At 45.3% G+C, this 26,578-nt stretch overlaps 1 protein-coding gene across 2 annotated transcripts; it reads right to left on the bottom strand.

Annotated features, from left to right (window-relative positions):
• Positions 1–397: 397 nt before the first annotated feature.
• On the bottom strand, positions 398–26,473 carry SVOP (SV2 related protein). 2 transcript variants are annotated; one of them, XM_079949668.1, is made up of 16 exons: positions 26,033–26,473; positions 17,929–18,089; positions 17,590–17,675; positions 16,915–17,013; positions 14,427–14,498; positions 13,249–13,373; positions 11,937–12,000; positions 11,010–11,135; positions 10,447–10,575; positions 9,556–9,629; positions 8,152–8,228; positions 7,732–7,839; positions 6,817–6,928; positions 5,200–5,281; positions 4,096–4,185; positions 398–3,515 (listed from the first exon to the last, which is right to left on the bottom strand). In XM_079949668.1, exons 1-16 carry the CDS (start codon positions 26,065–26,067, stop codon positions 3,324–3,326), a joined length of 1,632 nt encoding a protein of 543 aa, XP_079805794.1. In that variant the 5' UTR covers positions 26,068–26,473; the 3' UTR covers positions 398–3,323. The 2 variants fall into 2 exon arrangements, with proteins under 2 accessions (XP_079805794.1, XP_079805793.1); XM_079949667.1 differs by lacking the exon at positions 26,033–26,473 and having other exon boundaries at positions 17,929–18,486.
• Positions 26,474–26,578: the final 105 nt, after the last annotated feature.

The following is a 26,578-nucleotide window of genomic DNA, read 5'->3' as shown; positions in this document are numbered from 1 at the left end:
TGCTTAACCTTGGAGTTAAAAATGGAACCTGACAGGGCTTCCCCTAGACCTCAGCTCTTGGCCAACTCTGCTCCCTGAGGTCATTTTAACTAGAGATGCTGAGAATTAACCTGGGGAGTTAACCACAAAGCACATGGCCTGTGGACACCCCACACTTAATAGGACAGGAGAAGGAAATGTCTGGTCATTGTTGAGTGGGATGGAAAAAAGACAAACAGCTAGTAAATGAGAGGAAGGGCTACTCCACCAGTTCTTGGGTGGTTTGTGGTCCAAGTCCATCCATGCTGGGTGACATAAATAGGCTTTTTGAGAATGGTGTGTCCTGAAAACCTAGGAAGGAGAGGTGGCCCACATTTTGGGCACAGAGTAGCCACAAAAGCTCCCATAAAGCTCACTATTGTAGAAACTATTCATTTATTCAACATAAAATATCCAGTGCGGAATCAAATCATCTGATTTTGCATCATTAACAGAGAAACAAAAATTGAGTACAACAAGCTTCAGTTTTACAGAAGTCTTATTTTCAACATGAATGCACACCTAGTTTAGAAACTGTACATAACGCAGTAGAGACATTCAAGTGTTCTCCCCCCACCCCAATTCCAGCAAGCATTGAGCAATACACAAAGACCATTCATCACAGAGTATGGAAAGAATCACTTTTCCTCCACAATAGCTTTGCACATCAACAAACTGGACAACCAACAGAACTCTGAACACACAATTAAGTTCAGTTCCAAGTGATATTTTTACATTGGTGATTTTTTATTTTTTAATGGTTTCCAGGAGTTTGTAGGCCTAAGGCATCAATGCCAGATTTTATATAGAGAATCAGTTTTCCAGAAAAGACAACAACACAGATTTCCATAAGAGTCAAGAGCTTTTACTAAATTAAATCTTGGTTTCTGTTACCCAAGCGAAATCTTATGGATTCAAACAGAACAACCCCCACGTTGATGGCCATCTCTGTTAAACAAAATTTGTGACAGTATACTTTTCCATAGGACTGAATAAAGCACAAGCATACCTAATTCAAAGAAGGTTGGTTTTGTCATACAGATATTTTGAATTCAGCAGCCACCATGGTATCATATGTCCTGCCTGTCTCTAGCCTATGAAGCTTTTAATGTGTATTGGGGGGGGGACCTCTCTCCCAAATGAGAAGCCCCAGATCAAAAGGCCTCTGGGACCAGATGAGGGTCAAGAGCTTCAGGTTGGCTGCAGCAGGGAAAGGGAAAGCTGTACAATGTATTTCCATCCGACAAGTCCTCTTGGACTTAAAAAAAACCCCATTGGTAGGATTAGAACCACCCACACAGAAACAGGCACAGCACAGTTGCACAAATGCAGACCATCTTCATGGATTCTGCCTCTTGAAGTCCATCTGATCATAGAATTGTAGAGTTGGAAGGGACCCTGATGTCAGTGGATGTTCCTTGCAATCCTTAACAGCCCTTTTCACATGCAAATAAGCACCTACAAATTCACATGGGATACACTTATCAATGGCTATGGATGACAACTAAATGGCACCACCTTGTCTGGAGGCAATTTACCTCTGCAACATCAGGCAGGGAGGGGAAACAGCAGGGAGAGCAGTTGCCTTCATGTCCTGCTTCCTAGCAGTTATGGGCTGCCCACTGACAGAAGCAGGGTGCTGGGCTGAATGGACATCTGCCCAATTCAGCAGGGCTCTTATTTGTACCTGCTTCTCCTTATAGGGTAGTTTTATTCAATGTGTTCATTCATTTTGGGAGTTTTCTAAATCTTGGAGTATGAAATGAATTGGGCCGAGGAACCCTTTTCCTGGAGAGCAAGGACTCCTACTTTTTTCATTGTTCAAAATTCCAAGACATGAGGGATTAAGCATAGAGGCCAAACGCCATCCCCATCATGCATGGGCTCTTGACTTTCCACGTCAACCCTTGGATCACTCTGGCTGACCAGACAACTGCAGAAGCAGCCCCAGCAAAGTGTTACAGGGGCTGGGACCCAACGGAGAGAGCCACAACATGTATTTCTGAATGCATACACACCTGGAATCACAATAGCAGGTTCTCACTGGCTTTACTGACAGGGAAATGAACCCCAAGAAAATGAAATTCTGCTTCCTGTTCTGATGGGTGAACAGAAAGATCTGTGTAGACCAGCGTTCCTTTGTTCCACAGGGGCCAGCCAGATGCCTCTGGGAAACCCACAAACTTGCCTTGAAGCCAACAGCCTCTCCACTGCTCTTGTTCACCCCAGCTAATTGTTTTGGGTGGCATAGACTGTCCCTGAAACTGGAGGTTCTATGAGGTCATCAGGACAAATAGCCTCTTCCATGAATTTGCCGGAAGCCATATAACCCATAAATCAACAAAGTCTTTAAATGAAGGAATGAATTTCCTTTGTCTGTGCTGAATCTGCTGCCCCCCAGTTTCTCTGGATGATCCTGAGTTTAAATATTATGAGAAAAGCTTTTCGCTATTGAATTTATCCACGCCACCCATAATCTCATAGAACTCTCTCCTGTCCTCCCCTCAAGCTGCCATGTTTCTAAACGAAAAAGCCTCAGATGCTTAAATGTTCCTCTTAGGAACATCCTTTCAGTCCTTCAGCTGCCCCTTTCTGCGCTGCCATGAGGACTGCTTGCGCACAACATCCCAAATGCATGGCCCTGTTTGCAGACTTCACCTCTAGGGCAAGCAAAGTGGTGGGTTTCTTTGTTTCTTTGTGGTTAGAAGAAGAGCTCTCAGAGCAGCATTTGCTGAAGTTCCCAGCTGCTCTTTAAGACTCAGAACCTCTCTGGCAAAGGAGCTCTCAAAGGCTGATGGTCGTTCGTGGATGTTGATGGGAGTGCAAGGCAAGTGATTAATTCACAAGTGCATGAGACTGATGGAGGGCTGCACTGGGATCTGGGGCACAGATCTGCAAGCCCACCTCCTGGCATTGAGGGCATTTGTGCAGAGCCAAATCCTGTCCATCGATCTGCCTGCTTGGCATGGAGCACTTGGCGTCAAGAAACTAAGCTTGTTTGTCATCAACCACACGAAGGGGTAGACAGTTTGGCGAAGGCTCCCATTTCTCTTCCTCCCCGGCTGCATCACATTCCTCCCCCGAAACTCTCTCCTGCACGTTCACTCTCCAGATTTAATACCTCTCCTTGCACAAGTGGACAGTGATGGGTGCGAGTGAAAAAAAGGCGCCCAGGACACAGGTGGAGCGTTCTTGCTTTTGGACACACACGGCAGTGACAAGACATTCTGCTTCTCGGGTGCCAGAGCGCTGGAGGGGCGGAAACTTCTTGGACGACCTTATGGCTGGGCCAGCGCGTCGCGTCATCACCCCTGAGACCCAGAGTTTGAGTGTGGGACTCCGCGCCCAAACATCTCCTGCCCCCATTCCCTGTGGGTGGACTCCTGCAGGCCGCGGCCTTTGGTTTCGATGGGCAGCAAGCAAGAAGCGAGAGCAGCCAGGATGCAGCAGCCGCTGTAGACTATCAGCGTCAAATAGACAGAGGACTCCAGCATCACCTGGAAGTGGGCGGGGGGGGAGTCAGCAAAGGCAGACACAGAAGGGCCTCTGAGCCAACTCTCAGGGTCAGAGAGCTCTACACATACGAGTTGCCTGGGTTCACCATTAAGGGTTGGAGTAGATGAGCTGAATGTTAAAGAGCATAAGATGCTTCTGGTTCGGGCCAAGGGCCCATCTGGCCGAGCATCATCTTCTCGCAGGGGCCACCCAAATGCCTGTGGGCATGGATTAATTGGGGGGGCAGGCTTTATGTTAGGGGGGCAGAACTGAGTTATCTGTGATGCAATTGGTCAGTTAGTTAAGTATTCTTATTTATTTACTTGATGGGGGGGCAGCTGCACATAGTAGCACAGGCTCCCCTTTAGCACACAGGGGACTTGGAATTCTTAGGAATAAGGTTCAGGATGCAAAAACAGGCCTAGCAAATGTAGAATTTAATGTCCAAACTCTATGCCTCTGTGTAGCAACAACCTAGCTCTCTCTCCCCTCCAAAATCCTCATCCCAGGACCCTAACTAGCAACCCCAGGACATTCTGAAATACCCACCTTGATCAAGGAATGAATTTAACACACTGTTACCTGAGCGATAAATGGTGTGATGAGTGCGCCGACTCTGGCTACCCCGCTACAGGTCCCGAGACCCAGGGCACGAGTGGCCGTGGGGTAAACCTAAGGAGAAATTCATACGTGCATTGGCACATGGGGACATCTTGCGCTGAGATTCCTGCACTGCAAGGGGTTGGACTAGATGACCCGTGGGGTTTCTTCCAACTTTATAAATCTATGATTCTACATGCCTCACTTCTCTGGATCTCTGAATAGTCACCAGAAAGGTGAAAAGGGGCAGTGGAGGGAAAGGATGCTTCTGGTTATATGCAGAAAGCAGCCCCCAACCAATGGGCCAACACATACTGCCCTCAAGCATTTGAGATTTGGGGGCAGGGATTCCTCCAGGTCAAAAGCAGACGTTCATGGCTGGTGCTAATGGCTGAGAAGGGTGTGCAGGTCCCATGTGCTAATAAAAACACAACATGAGATCCTGGGATCACCACACACACACACATTCCATGTTCCACTGGGCAAGCGGGAAAGGTGGAGGCGGCTGCCAACTGAGGAGGTACTTACTGGATCTCATGAATCATAGGATTGTAGAATTGTAGAGTTGGAAGGGACCCCAAGGGTCATCTAGTCCAACCCCCCGCAATGCAGGAATCACAGCTCAAGAATCCCTGACAGATGGTCTCCCAACCTCTCCTTCAAAACCTCCACGGAAGGAGAGTCCACCACCTCCTGAGATGTCCAACAGCTCTTTCTATCAGAAAGTCTTTCCTAATGTTTACTCAGAATCTGTAGTGCATTCTGGGACCCCCACAACCCTAAAATTACATGGAACTGCAAGGGATTGTTGTGAAAGAGACAACACAGCGAACACAGCAAGCCCTCTGGAGGCAGCAGCACAAGCCTCTCTTTCCCATGTGCTCCATGGAAACGGAGAAATCCCAGAGACCCTACGGGGGCTTGGTTTCACAGACTCTGCCTTGCTCTTCCATGCCAACCACGATGCTCCTGCCCCACCCCATCAAGACCTCCTTGCTACTGATGCTCCTTTGCTCAGGCCTGCCCCAAATCCTGGTCCCGGGCAAGCCCCCTCCTCACAGAATATTTGGCTTCTCGTTTTCTTACCTCAGGGGTGTAAACGTAGGCGGCTTGAAATCCTCCCGAAATAAAAGCCCTTGCAATGAACAATAACACAGTGAGAACTTTCCTGTAAGGACAAAAGGACAATGTTTTTGTTTTGAGAAGATAGGACACACTCATTGTATTGCTGTATCATAAGAACATGATGTTATGGGTTTGTTGGGGTTCAGATTCCCCTAGAATCATAGAATCATAGAGTTGGAAGAGACCACAAGGGCCATCGAGTCCAACCCCCTGCCAAGCAGGAAACACCATCAGAGCACTCCTGACATATGGTTGTCAAGCCTCTGCTTAAAGACCTCCAAAGATGGAGACTCCACCACACTCCTTGGCAGCAAATTCCACTGTCAAACAGCTCTCACTGTCAGGAAGTTCTTCATAATGTTTAGGTGGAATCTTCTTTCTTGTAGTTTGGATCCATTGCTCCGTGTCCGCTTCTCTGGAGCAGCAGAAAACAACCTTTCTCCCTCCTCTATGTGACATCCTTTTATATATTTGAACATGGCTATCATATCACCCCTTAACCTCCTCTTCTCCAGGCTAAACATGCCCAGCTCCCTTAGCCGTTCCTCATAAGGCATCGTTTCCAGGCCTTTGACCATTTTGGTTGCCCTCCTCTGGACACGTTCCAGTTTGTCAGTGTCCTTCTTGAACTGTGGTGCCCAGAACTGGACACAGTACTCCAGGTGAGGTCTGACCAGAGCAGAATACAGTGGCACTATTACTTCCCTTTATCTAGATGCTATACTCCTATTGATGCAGCCCAGAATTGCATTGGCTGGGCTGCATCAATAGGAGTATTCCCTAAATTCCCTTCCCCATAATTCCAGTTCCCACCCCCCAGCTACGCCACTGCATCTAGGTGCAGGTTGTATGTCAGTGTAAATAAAACCCTATATCACGAAGACACTGCAGTCTCTGCTGTGCCTCATTGTCCCAAAAGGGAACACAGCCCCTGGTAAGCATGCCTCCAACCCTGAGATCTTGCACCATTTGTGCAGATGGGGGTGGTGTGTAACAACAACAGCCTCCTGCTGGATCAGGCCTAAGGGGCCCCGTCTAGTCCAGCACCCTGTTCTCACAGTGGCCAGCCAGGTGCCCCAACGGGAAACCCACCAGCGGGACCCAAGCACAGGAGGACTCTTCCCTCCAGCAACTGGGATTCAGAAGCATTTCTGCCTCTGACTGTGGAGGCAGAGCATAGTCACCCAGGCTAAGGACCATCCTTAGTCTTTTCTGTGGTCTCTTGGAAGACCAAAAATGGGAAGTGGAGGGCAGAAGCATCACAAAAGCTACCATTTAAATTCTTTGTACTGGTCTGCAACCTTCCCTTTACCACGAATAATGCTCTTTCTGTATCCCCCATGTGGAACCTCTGAAATACTTTGCTCCGGGTTTGTCAGAATTTGCAGGTGTGCAGACTACCTGCTCCTCACACCAGTATGGAGAACCTCCACACAGTTAGGTAAAAGCATTTGTAGCACAACTTTGAACATGTCCCAGCCCCCCCCAAGTGCTTTGCAGTGCCTTCCTTGTGGGGGTGGGGCATTTGCAGGGTTGGGTGGGTTCCCCACACCAGCCGGTCTGGATCACTTTGCTCACCTTCCAACGCAGAGAAAGAGTAGGAGGCTGCAAAATGCAAAGACAAAGAAGCAGAGGGCCATTGTCTTCTTACGCCCAATCCGATCAATAACCCATAAGGTCACTAGAACACCTGGAGGAGGAGGAGGAGGAGGAGGAGGAGAGGATGTTATTGACTGAAGCAGGCTTGTGAGTAGCTCTCTGTTCGCCCATGGTGCATGGCCACAGCCTTCATGTCAAGCAGGCAGAGCAGCAGTTATGGAAGCTGTTGCTTTTTTCAGGCCATAAATGACTAACATAAGCTCTTCTGGGGTAATGGGCTTGTGGATTTGTTTGTTCTGGCTAGCAACTTTTCTGAACTTATTTTCAAAGCCTTCCCTGCCTCTCTGGCTGCTGTGCAGCACCCAATTCAGATGGGTCATGGAGGCAATTCTGAGGTTGGTGTGCTCTGAACATCCATAGGACTAGTGCACAGGCATGAAATCTAGTGGGTCGCTTGCTCGCTCGCTCACTCGATTGCTTCTTTCTTTCTTTAAAAAACTGGTGTTTCTCTGGCACATGTTCAAGGCAGTTTACAGCAACAGAGAGAGAAAGAGAATTGCTGAGACTTTAACCATAAGAATGATATACAAATCCAGAAACAAAGGAATTTGTCTTATATTGAGTCAGATCATGAGTCCAACTTGCTCAGCATGGTCAACACCAGCAGTTCCCTAAGTGGGTGATACTGCCCACCCCCTGGGGGTGAGGGTGGGATTTCCTAGGGGAGCAGAAGGAGGCAGGGGTGCTGGAATGACTTGGAATAGCTGGTGTCACTGGATCACATTCATCAGTTTTGTTGAATTAATTAAGCTACATAGTTTTAATTAGATTCTGAACAAATGTGCAAGTTTTCCCACTTGGCTAATCAGAGCCTTTAATTTCCCAGCAGTCTACCTGGGAACTCGGAGAGAGTGGTCCACAGGAGGTCGATGTAGTCCTTTTCAGTCAGGTATTCACATGCCAGGCTGCACTTGGCCTTCACTGCTTTTCTCTTGCTGGATACTTAGATGAAGCAAGAAGAGGAGGAGGAGGAGGAGGAGGGTGAATATGTGATATTTTAAGAAATCGTTCCAGCCTCCCCCCCCCCCCACGCGCACATGCATCCTTGCAACTTTGGGCCTGGTGTGCCCCTGCTGCAATTTTAAGTTGCGAGGTGAACCACCAAGTTGTGTCACCTGCGAGATCCCCTCTCCCTATGTATGCCCACTTGACCACTTGGATCAAAGGAGCTGGAACTGTGACAGCGTTTGCAAGAAAATGGTATTTTAGTCTGGCAGCCGCCGCCCTCTGGAACTCCCTGCCTGTTGTACTCACAGCTGCAGAGGTCTCCTGCTTGAAAGAGCTCCGTGGTTAATAAAACTAAGCCGTAATAAGAAAAGGCATTGGAGAACCTGGAGTGAAGAGAAGCAGAGAGAGTGTTGCAGGCAGGCAGGTGCATTGAAAAGGAACATGGCATGGCCCTGAGTCTGGGGTGGGGAGGGGCTGCAGGCTCAGGATCCAACGGGGGGAATGACATTGCGCATGTGTGTGCACAGTGCAGCTAGGTTCAAGCTCACAGTCGGCTGGGGTGGCCAGGGCAACCTTGGTCCGCATCATAATTCGCAGTTAGCTTGCCACAGTACAAGTCCAGTGTCATAAATTCAGTCACTAGTCCTCTGAACATAAGAACATAAGCAGAGCCTGCTGGATCAGGCCACTGGCCCCTTTAGTCCGGCATCCTGTTCTTGCAGTGGTCAACCAGTTTCCTGTGGGAAAGCAGGGAGCAGAACAGAAGCAGGAGCCCTCCGCCCTCCCGTGGCTTCCAGCAGCTGCTGGGCAGAAACAGAGCTGCCTGCAGAGGCTTTGGAGGCAGAGCATAGCCATTGTGGCTCAGAGCCACTGATCGCCTCCTCCGTGAATCTGTCCCATTCCCTTTGCCTCTTGTTTAACGCATTGACCGTGTCAAAGAGGGAACATGCAGGTCAGCATTTAGCAAACAGCATCTGCTAAATTCCCTTTTCCTTGGGCAGCACTTTTAATGTTTTTGACCAAAAATAGAGAGGGGTCCTGATCAATTTTAACACAAGCACTTACAAAAACAGCTTTCAAGGGCTCTCCTTTTTTTCTCTTTCGCACTAGAGGGAAACACTTTTGTTGCAGTGGGGCTGTTGCTCGGTTAAAGAAATATGAATTTAAGTGCACAAGTTTTAATCAGCAGGATAAGTGGGGTGCACTAATTTACACCTCTGGCTATTTAAGCATTTGCATTAATCAATTAATTGACTAGAGCATATGTGATGGATGAACTAGGATGTCTTTAATCAGGTCACAGCCTCGTCTCTTGCACTTTTAAAGAGTGCATTCCCCCTTTTGCATGAGGGTTTCCCCCCACCTTTGCTGCCCCAGCCTCTCATTGCATCAGGGATGTTGGCAAAAGGAGCCAGGCACTGCAGCACCCCCACGTCAGGTGGCCAGGTGGTGGTACTGCATTAGTCAGATCCAGCGGGGATCGTGGGGCTTGAGAAGCCAATTGAGATCCCGCCTGACTCTATAAAGCTGCCAGATCTGTGCCTCGAGGGTGCAAACCAAGCCACAGGGCCACCCGACTGATGTGCCAACTTGCCCTCAGGCCACCAGATCCCATGATGAAAGGGGGTTATATACAGTAGGTCTAATAAATAAAATAAATCAATCTCAGAGAGGCAGGCTGGCCCTGAATCCTCTCTATCTTCCTCTTACCATATAAACCAAAGCAGGAGGGTTGTCCATCTAAACTGGGGGGTGAAGAGGTCCCTCATCTTCCCTCTGTCTTCCTGTTTGGAAACAAACATATACATAGATATAGGGAAGCTGGGTGCTGTCTGAAAACATCGGCCAAGGGGGGTGGCACCATGGATTTCTTAGGAGTTTGCTTGGCATTCCTCATTCATCTGATGAGTCCCTGTGGCAGCTTCCCAGCTGTCAGAAATTAGCAGCGCCACATTCACACCATACATTTAAAACACTATCATACCACTTTAAATCAATGTTGCTTTGCCCAAGGAATCCTTGATTCCCCTCTCAGAGCTGCAATTCCCAGAGTGGTTTAACAACCAGTCCCTCTTCTCAGGGAACTCTGGCAATTGTGGCTCTGGGAGGGGAAGGGGGGCTTCTACAACTCTCAGCACCTGTAACAAACTACAGTTCCCATAATTCTTTGCGGGGAGCCATAACTGTTTGGTATCATAGCACTTTATGTGCAGGGTGTGGATATGGCCCAGTTGAGTACCTGAGATGGGGCCTTTTCAGAGGTGGCACCCATAATATGCCTGCCTCCCCTCCCCTGCTTACAGCAAATGCACTTTTATTTTAGCTAGTTTTCATATGTTATTTTAATATTTTTTACTGATGTTGTACCTATTATTTATTGTAAGACATCTCAGACATTTTAATGAAGTGAGATACAAGTCTTGCAGACAAATGAAGAAAATAAATAATCCCAGGTCTGAGCCAAGTGATCCATGCACACTTTTGTTGAAGCTCGCTGGATTTTGGGGTGGTTGTTTCATAGAACCCTAGAATGGCAGAGTTGGAAGGCTCCCAAAGGTCATCTAGTCCCACCCCCAGGAGTGCTGGTCTGCCTGCACTCACCTGCCTGGAGATGATCAGTTTCCCCAGAGGCATTGGAGCTCCATTCTCAGTCGCTATCCGCTTCAAAGTGGCAAAGGCTTTCTCCTGATTCCCAGATAGCACATCGTATCGCGCACTTTCTGGTAACCACTGTAAAGGTATGATAAATTTATTTTATTCATTTCATAAAAATTATATACTGATTGATCGCAAAAAATACACCTCAAAATGGTTTACAAAAAAAGAACAAAACATGAAATTATCAGTTTATTTTTTTAAAAAAACAACTATCTAAAACATTAAAAAAAAACCAACAAGCTGAAAGCCTGATTAAAACACTTGTCAATAGTGTATATATCTGGATAGTCTTGCCCCGCCCAAAAAATGTTTTTGGCAGGTGCCGAAAAGAGTACAGTGAAAGTGTCTGCCTGATGTCAAGTGTGTGTGCTGCCACACTAAAATATTGATTTCTTACAATCACTTTCTGTCCAAAGGCAGGAGACCAACCAAATGGACAGGACTAATCTAAAGCCGTGTCCCTCCCCCCCTCCCCAAGACTTTGGGAAGCCAGAAGGGATACCTACAAAACACAAGATGGCAAAGAGCAGAAGGGGGGCCGCCGAAAGGATGAGCAGCCAGCGCCAACCCAGGGTGGGCATCACGAACACTGCCAGGAGAACCTCAAAGACGGTCCCAATGGCCCAGAAGACCTGCCCGTGTGGAAGGACGGAAGGGGTTTGGAGATGTCAGCCCCATCGCAACAGGTGAATAACAATACATCTCTGTTCTTGGCCCTTGCTGCAACATGTTCTATGATGCCTGAAGAGCAGGCATTTGGAATACTTAGTAAGCTTTCAGCTTTAAGTGGCACTGTCTAAGACCTCAAAGACATTATCATGATATTTATAAATAAAGCATAACCTTTAAAAAAATGTTACTACCCCAACACCAATATTATTAATTTTTATTTTTTCCAGGGAATGTGAACAAAATAACCCACATTTGCAGGTATGTTTAATTTTAACTTTCATTCAGTTTTGCAGTTTTTCTTTTCTTACCACCCACCCCAATCTCTACTGAGCAGTGAGAGATTCCAAGGGTCTTTGTACTTGACTGAGGAGGTGGCATTTCAAGAGGGGCTTGTTATTGTGTGCTATTTAAATGTATTTCTTGTTTACACAAATAAATAGATTTTTTAAAAATCATATTGAAAATATCCCTGACAGTTCACTGTGCTCACTGCGACTGATGGGGCTAGAAGCTAAAACATCTGGAAATCCCCAGTTGTGGCAAGGCTGAAAGCATGAACCACAGCAGCAACGGGTTGAGGGCCAGCTGCCTCCTTCCCCCACCCCAGGAAAGGCTTTGAAGGAAGGAGCCCCCACTGATCTGCTGATCACATCTGAACCTTCGCTTGGGATGCTCTCTGTCCTGGGATGGCCTTGCCTTTTGGAGCAGAATGGTAACCCCTTTCCTGCCAACAGCCTCCGCCTCTTTGTTTTTCCACCTACCTCAATTAACAAAATGCATTTTGCTCTAGATTTCATTGGGAGGAATTCTGCATACAGCGTCACCCTGGAGAGAAAGGAAAGAGAGGAGGCAAAGTCACAAGGAACACACAGAGGGTGTGTGTGTTTGGAAATCTGATGGCCTTCCTCCTGGAACTGACACGGGAAGAACTTAATACAACTTTATTTCCCCTGGCCAAACAACTGATATACCTACACACCACAACCACACAAAATATTATAAATATAAATTATCTATTTTGGGGAGTCAGATGACTTCTAAATGTGATATAAAAATGTCTTCAGTAAATGTAATATGCAAAGCAAAAATATATCACACAAATCCTCAGAAAAAGGAACATATCCCAGGAGCAGGGCTAACATGTTTGAATCAAATGGCATTAATAAGATTCCCTTGCTAAGCATCGCTTGGCAGCTGATATAGTGAGAGTCCAAAACTGGTGGTTTCCCCATGGATTTGTGGTTTGGAAATTCATCACTCTGTAATGGTTCTGAAAGCTTTGGTTTGATTTTGTTCTGGCTCTTGAAAAAACTTGAGGGGTGGGGGTGGGGGCTGGCTTTATTTCCAAGTGGATGCTGGTTCCTATGAAGGAAGCCCATTAGCCATTGATTAAAGACCTGCTCAGGTTGCATTGAAACAGCCCACCTGTGGGGCAGAGGATCCATGTTCACAGGTCCAATGAATGGGGAGAAGGGAGGGAGGCAAAGTGCTTCTCCTGACCAGAGCAAAGCAGTCACTCCAGGGGCACAACTCTTGGGGATGCCTCATCCTCCCAGTTCAGGAGCTCATGCCTTATTCAGGACTGATCTCTCCTGCCCCGCCACTTATTTCTGCCGTTTTCATCTCTGAATTCTGCCCTTGTCTGGGCCACGTTTGACTTCCCAGAGGCACCTGGATCCACACTGCTAAATGTAAGCAGCTGAAAAGGTTGGGCTTCCCAAACGGAAGTGCTTTGCAGTTTAGCTGAGCTCCTTTAGATATTTGAAGATGGCCATGATTTGAAGATGGATTTGATATCCCGCTTGATCACTACCCGAAGGAGTTTCAAAGTGGCTGACATTCTCCTCTCCCTTCCTCCCCCACAACAAACCCTCTGTGAGGTGAGTGGGGCTGAGAGACTTCAGAGAAGTGTGACGAGCCCAGGGTCACCCAGCAGCTGCAGGTGGAGGAGCGGAGACACGAACCTGATTCACCAGATTACGAGTCCACCGCTCTTAACCACTACACCACACTGGCTCTAAAGCACTAAAACCACCAGGAAGGGAGGGGCAAGGAATGGGAATATTGACTTACGACTGAGGGACTCCTCCGATGCCAAAGCCCACCAGCCCCCTCAGCACCAGGATCCAGCTGTAAACGGGTGCAAAGCCGCTAAGAATACCATAGTATAAGGTCCAGAGCACACTGATCTTTAACCCCTGCATTGGATTAAGAAATACGAAATTGAAAAAAGACCACTGTCATACTCTCTGACAAGCTTCTTCCTGACTTCAAAAGCAATTCTCCTTCTCTTACAGGGCCAACCATAAATTCTGTGTTGTCAATCTCAAGACTGGATTACTGCAACGCACTCTAGCTGGGGCTGCCCTTGGGCCTGGTTCAGAAGCTCCAGCTGGCGCAGAATACGCCTATCAGATGGCACATAACATGTGACCCCATTCTTGAACTGTCTGCACTGGCTGCCCATCTACTACTAAACCAGGTTCATGCCCTTGTGTTTCTCTATAAAACCCTGAACAACTTTGGGGCATTGTTGGTTGTTCCCCGAGTTGGTGAGACTCATTTGACAACAATGAGAAACTGAGCATTTAGTGTCATTGGCCCAGCCCTGTGGAACACCCTGCCACTAGAAATTCATCAGGCACCTTCCGTTTCAACATGCTGGGGGGGGGATATATTCCTCCAGGCCTATACCAGCGATTAAGAATGCATCTTGCCACAATAGTTAGCTGATTTCTGATTTAAACATTTTTTTAATGGTTTTTATTGTATGGTTTTATGTACAACTGTTCTAAATTGCTCTATTATTTTTTTCAAAAAAACAATTAGTCGTATATAGCTATATTTATAAATAAATTAATAAATATCCACTATATCTTACACCAAGGAAAATGAATCTGTGGCCCTCCAGATATTGTTGGACACCAATTCCCAGCAGCCCCTGACAGTATGACCTACAGTGAGGGGTGATGGGAGTTGTAGTCCCATGATCATCATCTGGTGGCCCCAGGTTCCCTGCTTTTCAAAAGAAAAGCAGAAAGATAATTACAGCCCACGAATGTGGAAGGGAGGAGTGAACTGAATTTAAACTGAGTCAGACTTGGAAAGATTAGTCCCGAGTAGTGGCAAAGAGGTACACCACCCGGTTTGAAGCCCCACTGCCTAACCACAGAGGGCCTTCGTGGCACTCAGTTTGGTGGCAGCAACTACTTCTGCCTGGCAAATACTTCAGGGGAAGGCTGGAGACTTACTGTTTTTCTGCCATACTGGTCTGAAATGTTTCCCCAGAGTGTGGAACTGAACATCATTCCCATAAACACCACCTGCATCAAGTGAAGGAAAGGATATTTGTTATTCACAGGCTGAACTGGGAGTGTTCTAAGAGAACCATCTAGAAAAGAAAGCGAAGAAGAAGAAGAAGAAGAAGAAGAAGAAGAAGAAGAAGAAGAAGAAAACATTCTTAGCCCAAGTTTGGCAAGATCTCAGAACTAGAATTTGGCACACAAACATCTGAATTTTGAGCCACAACTTGACAAAATGTCCAAATTTTGGATGATCCCACAGGGTATGGGAGATCTGTTATAATGGATGACAGATAGCATCTTAGAGGCTGACAGTAAAATGGCAATATTGTGAGGAGTGAGAGACAGATATATCCATCCTATATTCCTAATATCAATCTTTCCGTTTTTAGGGGAGAGGGGTGTGGGAAATCTGACCTCAGAGCTTTGGCCTGCTAACATTTGGCCTGGTAACATTGGGGCTAGATGGGGAGGGTTATGTACAGATTTTTGTTATAATCATCTGCTAACTGCATGGTGGAATCAGTCATACAGGGCAATGAGTGTCTTTTACCAGTCACATCTGGTTTGCCAGCTGTGGCCATTTCAGGACAGAGAGAGCCTTCCCAGAGTGATCCACACACTCTTGGACTACAGCAATGCACTCTGTGTGGGGCTGCCCATTGAGCTGGTTCAGAAGCTGCACCTGGCTCTTGGTGTCTCTCCTGGGTGGCTCTTCGGGGGGGGGGGGGATGAACCACCAACCTTTAAAGGATGGTCCTGGTTGCTGAACCTGCTTCAAGGCACTTAAACTGAGGTTGAATGACCACCTGCTGGGGATTCTTTAGTTGTGATTCCTGCCTTGGACTCAGGGGCAAAGGAAGGCGCTGTGGTACCCGGGGCGGGCGTCACTATGGAGGGTACATGTGCAGTGTCGCTACGTACGATGCATGCGCCGTATATAGTGACACTGCACATGCACTGTATAGCACTGCACATGCCAGCGCCGCTCCAGCGCCGTACGGACGGTGCCGGGATCCTCTGCTCGTGGCTGCAGCCGTGCACGGAGGATCCTCCACATGCAGCTGCAGCAGCGTGATGGCTACACACGCCACCGCAAGCCCCTGCAGGGTGACTTCTTGTCACCCCCGCAGTCATGGAACCCGGGGCTTACCGCCCCCCAACCACCCCATTGCGACCACTGCTTGGACTTGATGACCCTTCCAGCTCTACAACCCTACGACTTTGTGGACTTACAAGGCACAGCGAGGCTTTTCCTGCGCAGACTGGCCTGTTTATGAAGATCTGCCTGTGAGGCTCTCTCTGTCTTCTTTAGTTGAGGCCAGGAGGAGGGAGAGGCTTTCCACTGGGGGCACCCCAACTTTGGAACCCCCTGTGCATTGAGATTACAGCTGGTGCCTGCCCTGAAAACCTTTTGACACCAGCTGAAGGCCCTGTTATTTGCCAGCCTTTGGGTGAATGGTTTGGGTCATGTTTGAGGTTTCTTTTAGTTGGCTGGTTGTCATCATCTGCCTTGTTTTTCATATCTGAATGGTGAGGTTTCTAGTTTTGTTTTAATTTGTAACAAACCAAGTAATGAAATTTGCTATGAAAAGTGAGTAAAAGAATTTTTCTTTTAATGGCACCATTGTGGTCATGTCCACACCATATATTTAAAACACTTTTTAAGACACATGGCTTTCTCCAAAGAATCCCGGGGACTGCAGTTTGCCCTTCATGGAGCTGCCACTCCCAGCGCACCATTACCATTGTTCCTGTGAGGAGATGCATCATCCACCCGTCACTGGAAGGTCTCAGGGCAGGTTACAGAAATATAAAATAAAGCATTAAAACAAATTACTATCACAACTAGAGTAGGTCCTAAAATATATAGATATCTCAATGGTCAAAGGGTGACAAACTACAATTCCCATGATGCTTTGTGGGAAGCAGTGTGCTTTAAATGTGGTTTAAATATATGGTGTGGATGTGACTTGCGTTCAGGAAACATCAGCACAACCCTGCACTGGAATATGGTGGACAATAGATCTACCAATCATGTCCAACTCCTTGTAGATTTATCTCCAGAGAGATTAAAGCTAAGGGAGTTTGCCCCGTGGCAAAAACAGTGTGTAGCCTCAACAGGCACCTTTAACCAAGCCCCATATTCCTGCATTTCAATGGGTAGTGAAAAGGTTGCCCAAAGGAAGAATAACCTCCACCAATAAGCAATGTTAGAGTTTAGAGCTGAAATTCGGTGAACGTGAAGCAAGCCACAGTGCGAGGGACTGTAACACGCAGGTGTCTTTGTGGGAGAAATAGATTCCTTCAACACTCTTGGGCGTTCTGCAAACTGGTGAGCTTGTTGGACAGAGAGGGGTTTTTGACTCTTTGAACAACCCACAGTTAATGAGTGGAAAACCTTACAGAATGCAAGAGCTGTCTGGTATTTTCCTACCGAGGTTAGCAATGCAACCTGCCAGGTGGGTAATCGCCACTCACAGTGAAGCTGGGGTGCAAGGATGCTCAGAATCATCATTTCCATGGCATCAGCCATCTAGAAGGGCAAGAAGGAAGAAGGCAGTAGTTAGAGCACCAGCTGCCCTGACAGTTCACCAGATTTCTCTTCGCCTTCATATGTATATATATATAATTGATTTGCTAGCAACAAAAACAAAGTGCAAACACAGCACAAGGAAAGCAAATAAAGAACCAACCATGTACATCATAAAGCCTCACAGCCTGGATAACAGTACAAAGACACAGCACAGCCCAAAGTGATAATAAAGTGTTAACTCATAAAAAGATCCCCTTTGCAAATAATAAAAACATGTAAAAATAAAAGTATTCTCCACCTGTAAGTTCCATCATTATTGAGAATAAAGGTTCTGTATAGTCTTAAATGAGCCAGGCAACTGCATGTACTGGTCACTTTGAGCAACTTTGTGCCTCAGCAGTTGCCTAAAATCAAGGCATATATCCCAAAGCCAGTCTCTTCTGGCTCAATGCCTCCTATCATCCAGGCCAGGGAAACTGAGGAAAATTAAGGTGGGAAATAGTTGCAGTTTGTGGGCCAACCATTCCCTGGCCCTGGCCCCCCTTGGCTTTGCTATTTCTAGCAACCTCTACTTGCCCATGCTAAGCCTGTCAGGATGGAGAGTTTCCACTGGAACCTGCCAAATCCGATGGCTTCCACCGCATCTTCCACCATAAACGTATCTAGAACAACAAAACAATATAATAGTGCAATGTAACAATAACTAAAAAAATAGCAATACCCACTAAAAGACAAAAGGGGGGTCCTTGGGCCAGCAACCACAATCCATTTGAAAGAGACCAAAAAATGTTTACAGTGTTAAAGTGGAGTTATGAAAGGCTATGAAAAGTTTTGGGGTATTTAATTTTTTTTCACAATGCATATTAACATTTTGCTCCTTCCTCAGGAGTGAGAGCAGATGTCCACACAACTCACCATCAGTTGGGTTTGCAAACTCCTTTGGCACCATCCCTCCATCTTCCAGCTCCACAGCCTCTAACTGCGTCTGGACACCCTCAATTTGGACTTCATGCTCTCCTGAAATTACATCTTCATCTGACCGTGAACTTTCCCCTGTGCGACGGAACTTGACAACCCTAGTGGTGTGGGAACCATAATGAATACATGGCATGGATGTACAGAAGAAACAGGTGTGCATCACGTAAATGCTTTCCCTCAAGGGTGGGGAACCTGTGGCCCTTTGGATGTTGTTAAACTAGAGCTCCCAGCACTCTTAACCATTGGCCATGCTGGCTGCTGAGGCTGCTGGGAATCAGAGCCTAACTTCTGGGGGCCCTGCTTGTGTCTTCCACAATAATGCAACACCTAGATCATCTTATTCTCTTTGGAAATCACAGCAATGTTTCTTGTGGGCTTGCATTTCAGGCTTGAAGTGAATGTTTCCACCTGTGCCTAATTTTATATTAATCTCCCATCCGAAAAGGGATCTCATGCTCAGCCTTGTGAGTTGTAGCTGGTTCAGTCAAACAACCATGCACAGCAATTTTCCTTGAAGGTGAAGGACGCCTAACAACCTGACAGAATCCAAATTCTGTTTGTTTCTGCAAAAGAGAATGACACCTAATAGGTTGCAATAAGTACCCATAGCTAGGGATGGAAGGAACTGTCAATTTTCCTTCTCTCAGTTTCTCATTTTTCCAATCTTAAATCTAGTTCTTCACATTTCTGCAGAAATTTGCAAAAAATAATAGTTGTAATCCACATGAAAATTCTTCAGCATTTTAGTGCAATTTTTCCATATAAACACATTTTTGTAGGCAGTTTTGACCAACATATACATTTTGCAAGCATTTTCTCCTAATATGATGCATTCTTGTATTTGCACAAATATATTTGTTTTTTATGTACACTTTTCCCCAGTACACGCATTTCTGTAAACCTTGTCTGGTCAGAGAACTGCATTGCAAAATTGGGGTAAGTTTGGATTTCAAAGGATGGTCCCAATTTGCATGGTGTTTCAGAAAGTGAATTGCATAGATTCGGCTGAACTGAATTTCTCCTGCAGGCCTATCCATGATAGGTTACCTTTACCCAGCCCACCTGAGTTCCCATGGAACTCAGTGGGACTTACTTTTGAGTAGACATGTATAGTATGCAACCCACAAGCAAAAGAGGCAAAATCACATTAGATATACTGTACACACGTCAGCTGTACTGTACACACGGACAGATTGTGAAGCTGAGGCTCCACTACTTTGGCCACCTCATGAGAAGAGAAGACTCCCTGGAAAAGACCCTGATGTTGGGAAAAATTGAGGGCACAAGGAGAAGGGGACGACAGAGGACGAGATGGTTGGACAGTGTTCTCGAAGCTACAAACATGAGTCTGACCAAACTGCGGGAGGCAGTGGAAGACAGGAGTGCCTGGCGTGCTCTGGTCCATGGGGTCACGAAGAGTCGGACACGACTAAACGACTAAACAACAACAACAACAACAACACACGTCAGCAAACACAATGGATGATACTTCATTTTTTTAAATTGACATTTTGAGATAGGAAGCAAGAAAACAGCATCTTTTCTACCCAAAGTGATTTCTTTGCTTTGCTTCATCATAAAACTGGCCCTGGAAAAAATTATCATTGTTCACTAGCTACAGCTGGGTGCTGAGGCCCTTGCAACTATTTCCTAGGGCTAAAATTAAATGCAAGCAATTTGAGGCACTAATGTCTTGACAATATGAAAATATCAAACCCCTCTTCCTCACCCCCCAATTTAGTTCCATTTGCAAACTTTATCAAAAAATAAAAGACATCAGGATGGTTCTGAAATTTTCACTGGTGGTTCTGATGAGAGGCTACAGTTTTTTATTACAGTATTTTATAATGGACTGGTGCTGTTTTTCCAGGAAAAGCCCATCCAAAGTTGCTTACAAGTTGTTCTAGATTTGGAAGGTCATGATAACAGATTTGGTTGGCATGCATATCTATGGTATGAAAAGATAAAAGTACATAAATAATTTTTAACACATTTGGTAAGAAAATCAATTTATGGTGTATGGGAGAAATATAAAAAAATTGTTAGTGCAGAAAACACCATGGTGGCTTTCCCCACTAAAAGTGATACCACTGAAAAAGTTGGATGCGAAAAATAAATGGGAACTTATAAAGAGCTGTTAACAGAGGTAGAGAACCAATTGAAACTAAAGAATTTTGAAGATATAAGAGAGTTTTTAACAGATTGGTTACAATACCATCAATTAAATGATGTATTTAAAAAGGATAAAAGAAATGGATTCAGTAATGAAATCTCAAGGTTTGAAAAGGAATTGTTGGAAAATAAAGTAAAAACACTCTCTAAAATGTAAAAGATGTTGTTAGAATGGTATACTAAAGATGAAGAGGTTAACTTGGTAATGATATAATGGGCAAGAGATTTTGGATACAATATTCAACTCTCCTCTTGGGAGAAGCTATGGAGAGAGGACTTAAAATTTACAGCATGTAGAACACTGAAAGAAAATTATATGAAGATGATGTATAGATGGTATTTGAATCCCAGTAAGTTAACAGAAATGTATAAGACTAGTTCAAATATGTGCTGGGAATGTAAAGAAAAAGAGGTCACCTTTGTCATATGTGGTGCACCTGTAAGGTATAAAAGCATATTGGGAAATGATATACAATGAGTTTTTAAATAACCTTTGTTAAAAAACCAAAACCCTTTTTATTAGGAATTTTAGGTGCAGAGATACCAAGGGACTTCAAAAGACTGCTCATGTATGCGATGACAGCAGCCCGGATACTCTTAGCCCAAAGATGGGAGAAAGACAAAACACCTACAAGAGAAGAGTGGACAACAAAATTGATGGACTAAATGGCTAAAATGACTGGAAAAGTCAGGAACCAGGATGTCAATTTTTTTAACAAGGACTGGGAATTTTTTAAAATTTTACTTGAAAGAACACTGTAAGCAGCTAAAAACATTAGCAGGACTGAAATTACACTTGCAATGTGAAAAGAATCATGGATATAAAAAGAGTTTTAAGGATAAAAAGAGGACGATATGATATGCAGTGGAAAATGGTTATTAGGGGACTCCACTTATGATTCTATTTTATTATAAAGGTTTAAAAAAAAAACGCAAAGCTGCTTACAACAATGGGAAGACATATATAATGAATTAAAGAAGATATTTAGACATATGTTCTTGAAAAAGCCAGATTCGCAATTCTTGTTGGCAATGGTAGGAGAAGACATTACTAAGAATGACCAGAAATTGTTCTTATATGCAACAACAGCGGTGAAGTTGTTGTTAGCCCAGGACTGGAAACAACAGCAATGACCAACAGTAGAAGAATGGTGACAGAAGGTAATGGAATATGTAGAAATAGCTAGATTAACGGGGGAAATTTGACAACAGGGCGATGAAACATTTTTAAAAGAATGGGGAAAAATTATGTCATACATAGGAAGGATAAAGTGAAATAGTGAAACCAGTAGAACCTCATAATGTGAAATACAAAGAAAATTTCTGGAGAAAGAAAATAATAAAAAGTAAAATGCTAATGTGATTAATGTAACCAATGGTAGTTGTAAATGAATACAGACAATAAGAATTGTATATACAGGAGGATTTATTTGGCTATAGACACTCTATGGACAAATATGAAAGAAGATCAATAATATACAAAAAGGATGAAGACAATGCGAAAAATTTAACGACTTCCGGGTTAGCGCCATCGGAGAATGGCGGAGTTCCTCCGACCGGAGAAGCTGGCTCGGTGGAAACTGGGTCTTCCCGCCACAGCGAGGGTGGGGACCCACTAGAAATCCCAGGTGGAGGAAGCCTGGGAATGTGGGGTTCGGCAGAGCACCAGGAGCGCCTCCTCTACTCGCGGGGAACCCCATTTTGGGGCTCCGGAGCGAAGTAGGGTGAGCGGCGCGGTGCTGCGAACTGATTGCTATTTTCATGGAGGGAAGCCTCATAGCCATTGCCGGAGAGCGCTGACTTTTTCCTGTCAACAATTGGACTCTAAACAAGTACCCGTGAGTAGAAACGGAAAATTGGATCAAGAAACATCCTAATTTGGCACCGAAGCGGGAAGGTTCAAAACAGGAAGTCCGCCTTCCGCTTTTTGTAAACAGACTGAAGCAAAAACCTTGAAAGCTAATAGCCTGGAAAGTTGTTTTGTAAAGGGCGAAATTTCCTTAATTTATAACCACTAAAACCCCCTGGGAAGCAGGAGAAAAGGGGGGGGGAATTGACTGTTTAAGCCTGCACGAGAGGGAGTAAAGAAAAATAAGTTTCCACCGTCTCAAACCTGGGAACGGGGGTCAGAGACAGAAATTGTTGGAGACGTCCATTGACTGTGAATGGAACATTTTGACAGATAGCTAAAAAAAAAGAAAGAGAAACAAACTGATTCCAATGTTGCCTTTTGCATTCTAAAGAAACAAAGTATTTGAAAATTGAAAGTAACTTTCTTTTGTTGGACATGCTTTAAAAAGATGGACATAAATAGAAAGTGTCTCCTCTAGAGGGAGCTTGTTAAATTGTTGCTGCAGTTTACTTGGGGACTTCACAGCTGCGAGATTAAGATCGTGGAAACAGACTGCGACCTTGAATAAAAATGTGTTTGGAAGAAGTCTTGGTGCTTGCTTTTTGCAAGACGAGTGCTTTGCTGGAGCAGTTGCATGCGAAGATGGATTTGATGAATGAAAAGTTGGATTTGATGACTGTTGTAGTCGGTGAATGTGGACAAACAGGGAATACTGACACAGAAATCATACAGGGACCAAATCAGGAAACTGGCTCGACTGGGCAAATGCAAGGGCAGATGATAATGGAGGAGGTTGCGGTTGTACCTCAAGCAATACAAATGGAGAGATCTGAGGCCCTGCAGGAGCATAAGCCGTTGTTTTGGAAGATTGAATTTGGAATGGGCCAGAGGGAGTCTGGAGCTGAGGAGGCTCTTAACTTTGGAGGGACTTTGAAATATACTGTTAAATATTTTTTGAATTATATTGATGACTGTGGGGAGTGGGACTGTGGGGAATGGGCTGGACTGATGAGAGGAGATGGAGATAATTATGGGCTGAAATCCCCCAGAAACCTACTCCTCAATGAGAAAGGAAAGAAATCAAGAAAGAGACCAACAAAAGATAAGGAAAAGTGCAAGTATGAACAAGAAGAAGATGTGCAGAAGGAGCATGGAAGAGATTTAAGAGCCTCGGACATAAGACTACCAGGTTGATGGACTAGATGGAATGGACAGTAAGGACTGACATAACCCGAGACCAGGAAGAAGGGACGTTGGGTGAAAACTGGAAGAGTCTATAAAGAAAAACTTTTATTTTGGGATCTAGTGTAAAATTAATGAATATTAGGGAAAATGTTGGAATGAAACTGTCTGGCTTTAGTAGAAATGATATAAGGAGTTATGTATAAATAAGCATTAAGTTTTAAGTTTAAGGTATGTTAGAAGGATGTTGGAATGAAGCTATGTGGTTTTAGCAGTAATGTTATAAAGGAGTATTTAAAGATGGATTATTAACAGGTGAGAATGTAAAGTTATAATATATTAATATAAATTATTAAGATAAAAGCAAAAATGGAAAGGATTTGCTGAAATAACTAATTGAACTAGAATACAAAAAAGGGAGGTGTGAGGAGGTCAGGGAAACAAGTAAATGAAAGTCAAGATATGAAAAGGTTGATTTGTTTTTAATTGTCTTTACTTTTTTGTATTTTGTATTTTTTGTTTCTTTTTCTTTTCTTTTTTTATTCTTGTAACTTTTTTGAAACTTTAATAAATATTATTTTTTTAAAAAAAAGACAATGCGAAAAATTTAGATGTGATATAAAAAGCCAGAAGAAGGAAGGAAAGAAGGAAGTCAGCCCTTAGGAGCAAAAATGTAAAATGTAATACAAAATGTGTATGTGGAGTATGTAAATGAAAATCAATAAAGAATATTATGGGGGGGGGAGGAAAACTACAAGTCTTTAAAAATAAATAATTAATAAAACAAGCTAGAACCAAGAATAAAAACTGATTCAAATAAATAAAAACAGACTCAGAATTCCCAGGACATCATAATATTCCAGCCTCCATGCAGCAAGCTGAGCAAAAAGGTTACACAGGGAAGGCAAATAAAAAGGGATGAGGCTTTAAGTCCGTCCAAAGATGCCTGAAGTGCTGCTGCCCCCACAGCACTGCGAGGAGGAAGGCAGGTCCAAAGGTGTGGAGCCACCACATAAAAGACTCTATCTCGCTGTCTCTCATGGTTGCCAGCACACAACTAAAATTGAGAATTACCCCTGCAAAGAAATACAACACTGTATCAATATTATCCAGAGTGCAATGGGGGGAGAGGCATGAAGGCGCGTCTCCACCCACATCATTCTTCCCAGATGCTGAGGTTCAGCACTGAGGACCTTCTGGCGGCTCCCTCATTGCGAGAAGCAAAGCTACAGGGAACCAGGCAGAAGGCCTTCTCGGTAGTGGCGTCTGCCCTGTGGAACGTCCTCCCAGCAGATGTCAAGGCAATAAGCAACTATTTTACTTTTAAAAGACAACTGAAGGCGGCCCTGTTTAGGGACGTTTTTAATGTCTGATGCTGTATTGTTTTTAATATTCGCTTGGAAGCCACGCAGAGTGGCTGGGGAAACCCAGCCAGATGGGTGGAGTATAAATAATATATGATGATGATGATGATGACGACGACTCAATGGCAGGGCACATGTTCTGCATGCAGAAGATCCCAGGTTCAATCCCTGACATCTCCTGCTCTGAAACCCTGGAGAGCAGCTGGCAGTCAGTGTTGACAGTACTGCCCTAGATGGACCAAAGGTCTGACTCAGTAGAAGGCAGCTTCCTGTGTTCCTAATTAGTAGTGTTGCTTTGGAAGAGTGAATGTCCTTGGTCAACATATCCAGAAACTGGAGAGGATGGTAGTGCATTCCTTCTACTATTGGTTGTCACCCTTTGCCCATTCATATTTTATCCACAAGTTCTTCATAAGCATTGTGGTCCATGATGCAAGAAGCTGGCTAACTGCTCTTTGTTTTTAGCAACAGCATGTCTTTGTGGCTTCTGCCAATGCAGCTGAGTGGGGAACTATGGCTCCCAGGATTTGGAGGGGTAGTCATTTGCTTTAACTGTAAGGTGTGGATCTGCTCTTCAGCCCCACTGAATTCATTGAACAGGACTTATTTATGAGTAGACATGGTTCAGATTGCACAGTTACTGATCTTTGCCTTGAAGTGGGGGAGGGAGGTCTTGATTCCTGAAATGTTTCACGGCTGTGCTCCTGTGTGCACTACAGAACCGCATGCCCACGAAATGAAGCTAATTATACCAACGCCTGAAAGATACTTAAAAGAAGTCCTCACTGACTGCCAAGGAAGAAATCTTATTTGCTCTCACAAGCTGTGCCTGGACTGCAAAAAAGAATAATCTTCCCTCCCCCAACAAAAACAGAGCCAGACAGTCACAGAGAAGCAGAAGGCAGTGAAACCTTAACCCCTGCATTTGTGTGGGTGTCACTGTTGGCTGCACATATCCACGGAGTGAGCACCCTTCCCCCCACCCCCCCACCCTGTGCGGCAATGCAAAACACCTCTTTTCCAAGCCTCAGAATGTCCAACACCAGACCTGGTGGACCCCAGTACAAAGCTCTCTTTTAAGAGGAGGGAAGATCCCCTCCCCATTCCAGAAGGAGGCATCATGTTAGAAGGAAAAGCCGGTGGGGGTGTCTAGAATGAATATATTTATCACCCCTAGTTGCAAAAGCATCGGTTGGGTTGGATGGTTCCGTCTGAAATCTTAAAAATACCCCCCTGGTTTTGATTTAAAAGGTGTGACAGTCATTCATAAAGCGAGGCTCTTGCGTAGGCAAGCAAGAAAAATTGCTGGCTTCCCTGAGACCTTGAGGCCAATGGCCCCCTTTGGAAAGAGAAACCTCGCTGCAGGGAGGGGGCTGGGGCTTGCGATTCTCCTGGAGGTCCTGGGTTATTCTTCCCGCCCCTCCCTCTTCCCAGCAGAGCTCTAGCCCTTCTCCCTCCCTGGGTTACTCACGGCAGCTGTCTTAGCTGGAATAAATCTTCCTCCATTGCGAAGGCAGGGCTGGAGAACCCTCGCTCATTTCTCTTACATGGTGGGAGGAAGGAGAGGCGCGAGGATTTCAGGAGGTCTCCGTGCTGGACAGCTCCCGCTTCTGCAAGCCGATCTGAGCTGGGGAGACCCGGGAGAAGGCCGAAGAGGGGCGGAGGGGAGGAGGAGGAGGAGGAGAAAGGGGAGGAGAGGAAAAAGAGGAGGAGGAGGGAAACGAGGAGGAAATACAAAGATCAGAGAGCTGCAGGAGCAGCCAACTCCCTCTGTCTGACCACAGGAATCGGCCAATTCCCTTCCCATTTATCTTTATCCCTAAGCTCCAAGGTGCGATACCAATTTTTGCTAGGAGACTGGTAAGAACATCAGAAGAGGCAGCTGCTGGATCAGGCCAATGGCCCATCTAGCCCCGCATCCTGTTCTCACACTGGCCAACCAAACGCCCTCTTGTGGTTTCCAGCAATTGGTATTCAGACGCGTTGCTGCCTTTGAAGGTGGTGGCAGAGCAGAGCC

Source organism: Podarcis cretensis, assembly GCF_951804945.1.
Source record: "Podarcis cretensis genome assembly, chromosome: 13".
NCBI classification, from domain to species: Eukaryota; Metazoa; Chordata; class Lepidosauria; order Squamata; family Lacertidae; genus Podarcis; species Podarcis cretensis.
Note: the sequence above shows the minus strand (reverse complement) of the source record. Positions and strands in the feature narration are given on the sequence as shown.

Excerpts from the sequence above, each read along its gene's own strand:
- SVOP (XM_079949667.1), bottom strand. The coding sequence starts at position 18,151 with ATGCACACCTGTTTCTTCTGTACATCCATGCCATGTATTCATTATGGT. Across the intron at positions 6,929-7,731 it reads CACTCTCTCCGAGTTCCCAG|GTGTTCTAGTGACCTTATGG; the intron begins GTAGACTGCTGG and ends CTCCTCCTCCAG. Across the intron at positions 4,186-5,199 it reads CCTACGTTTACACCCCTGAG|GTTTACCCCACGGCCACTCG; the intron begins GTAAGAAAACGA and ends ATTTCTCCTTAG.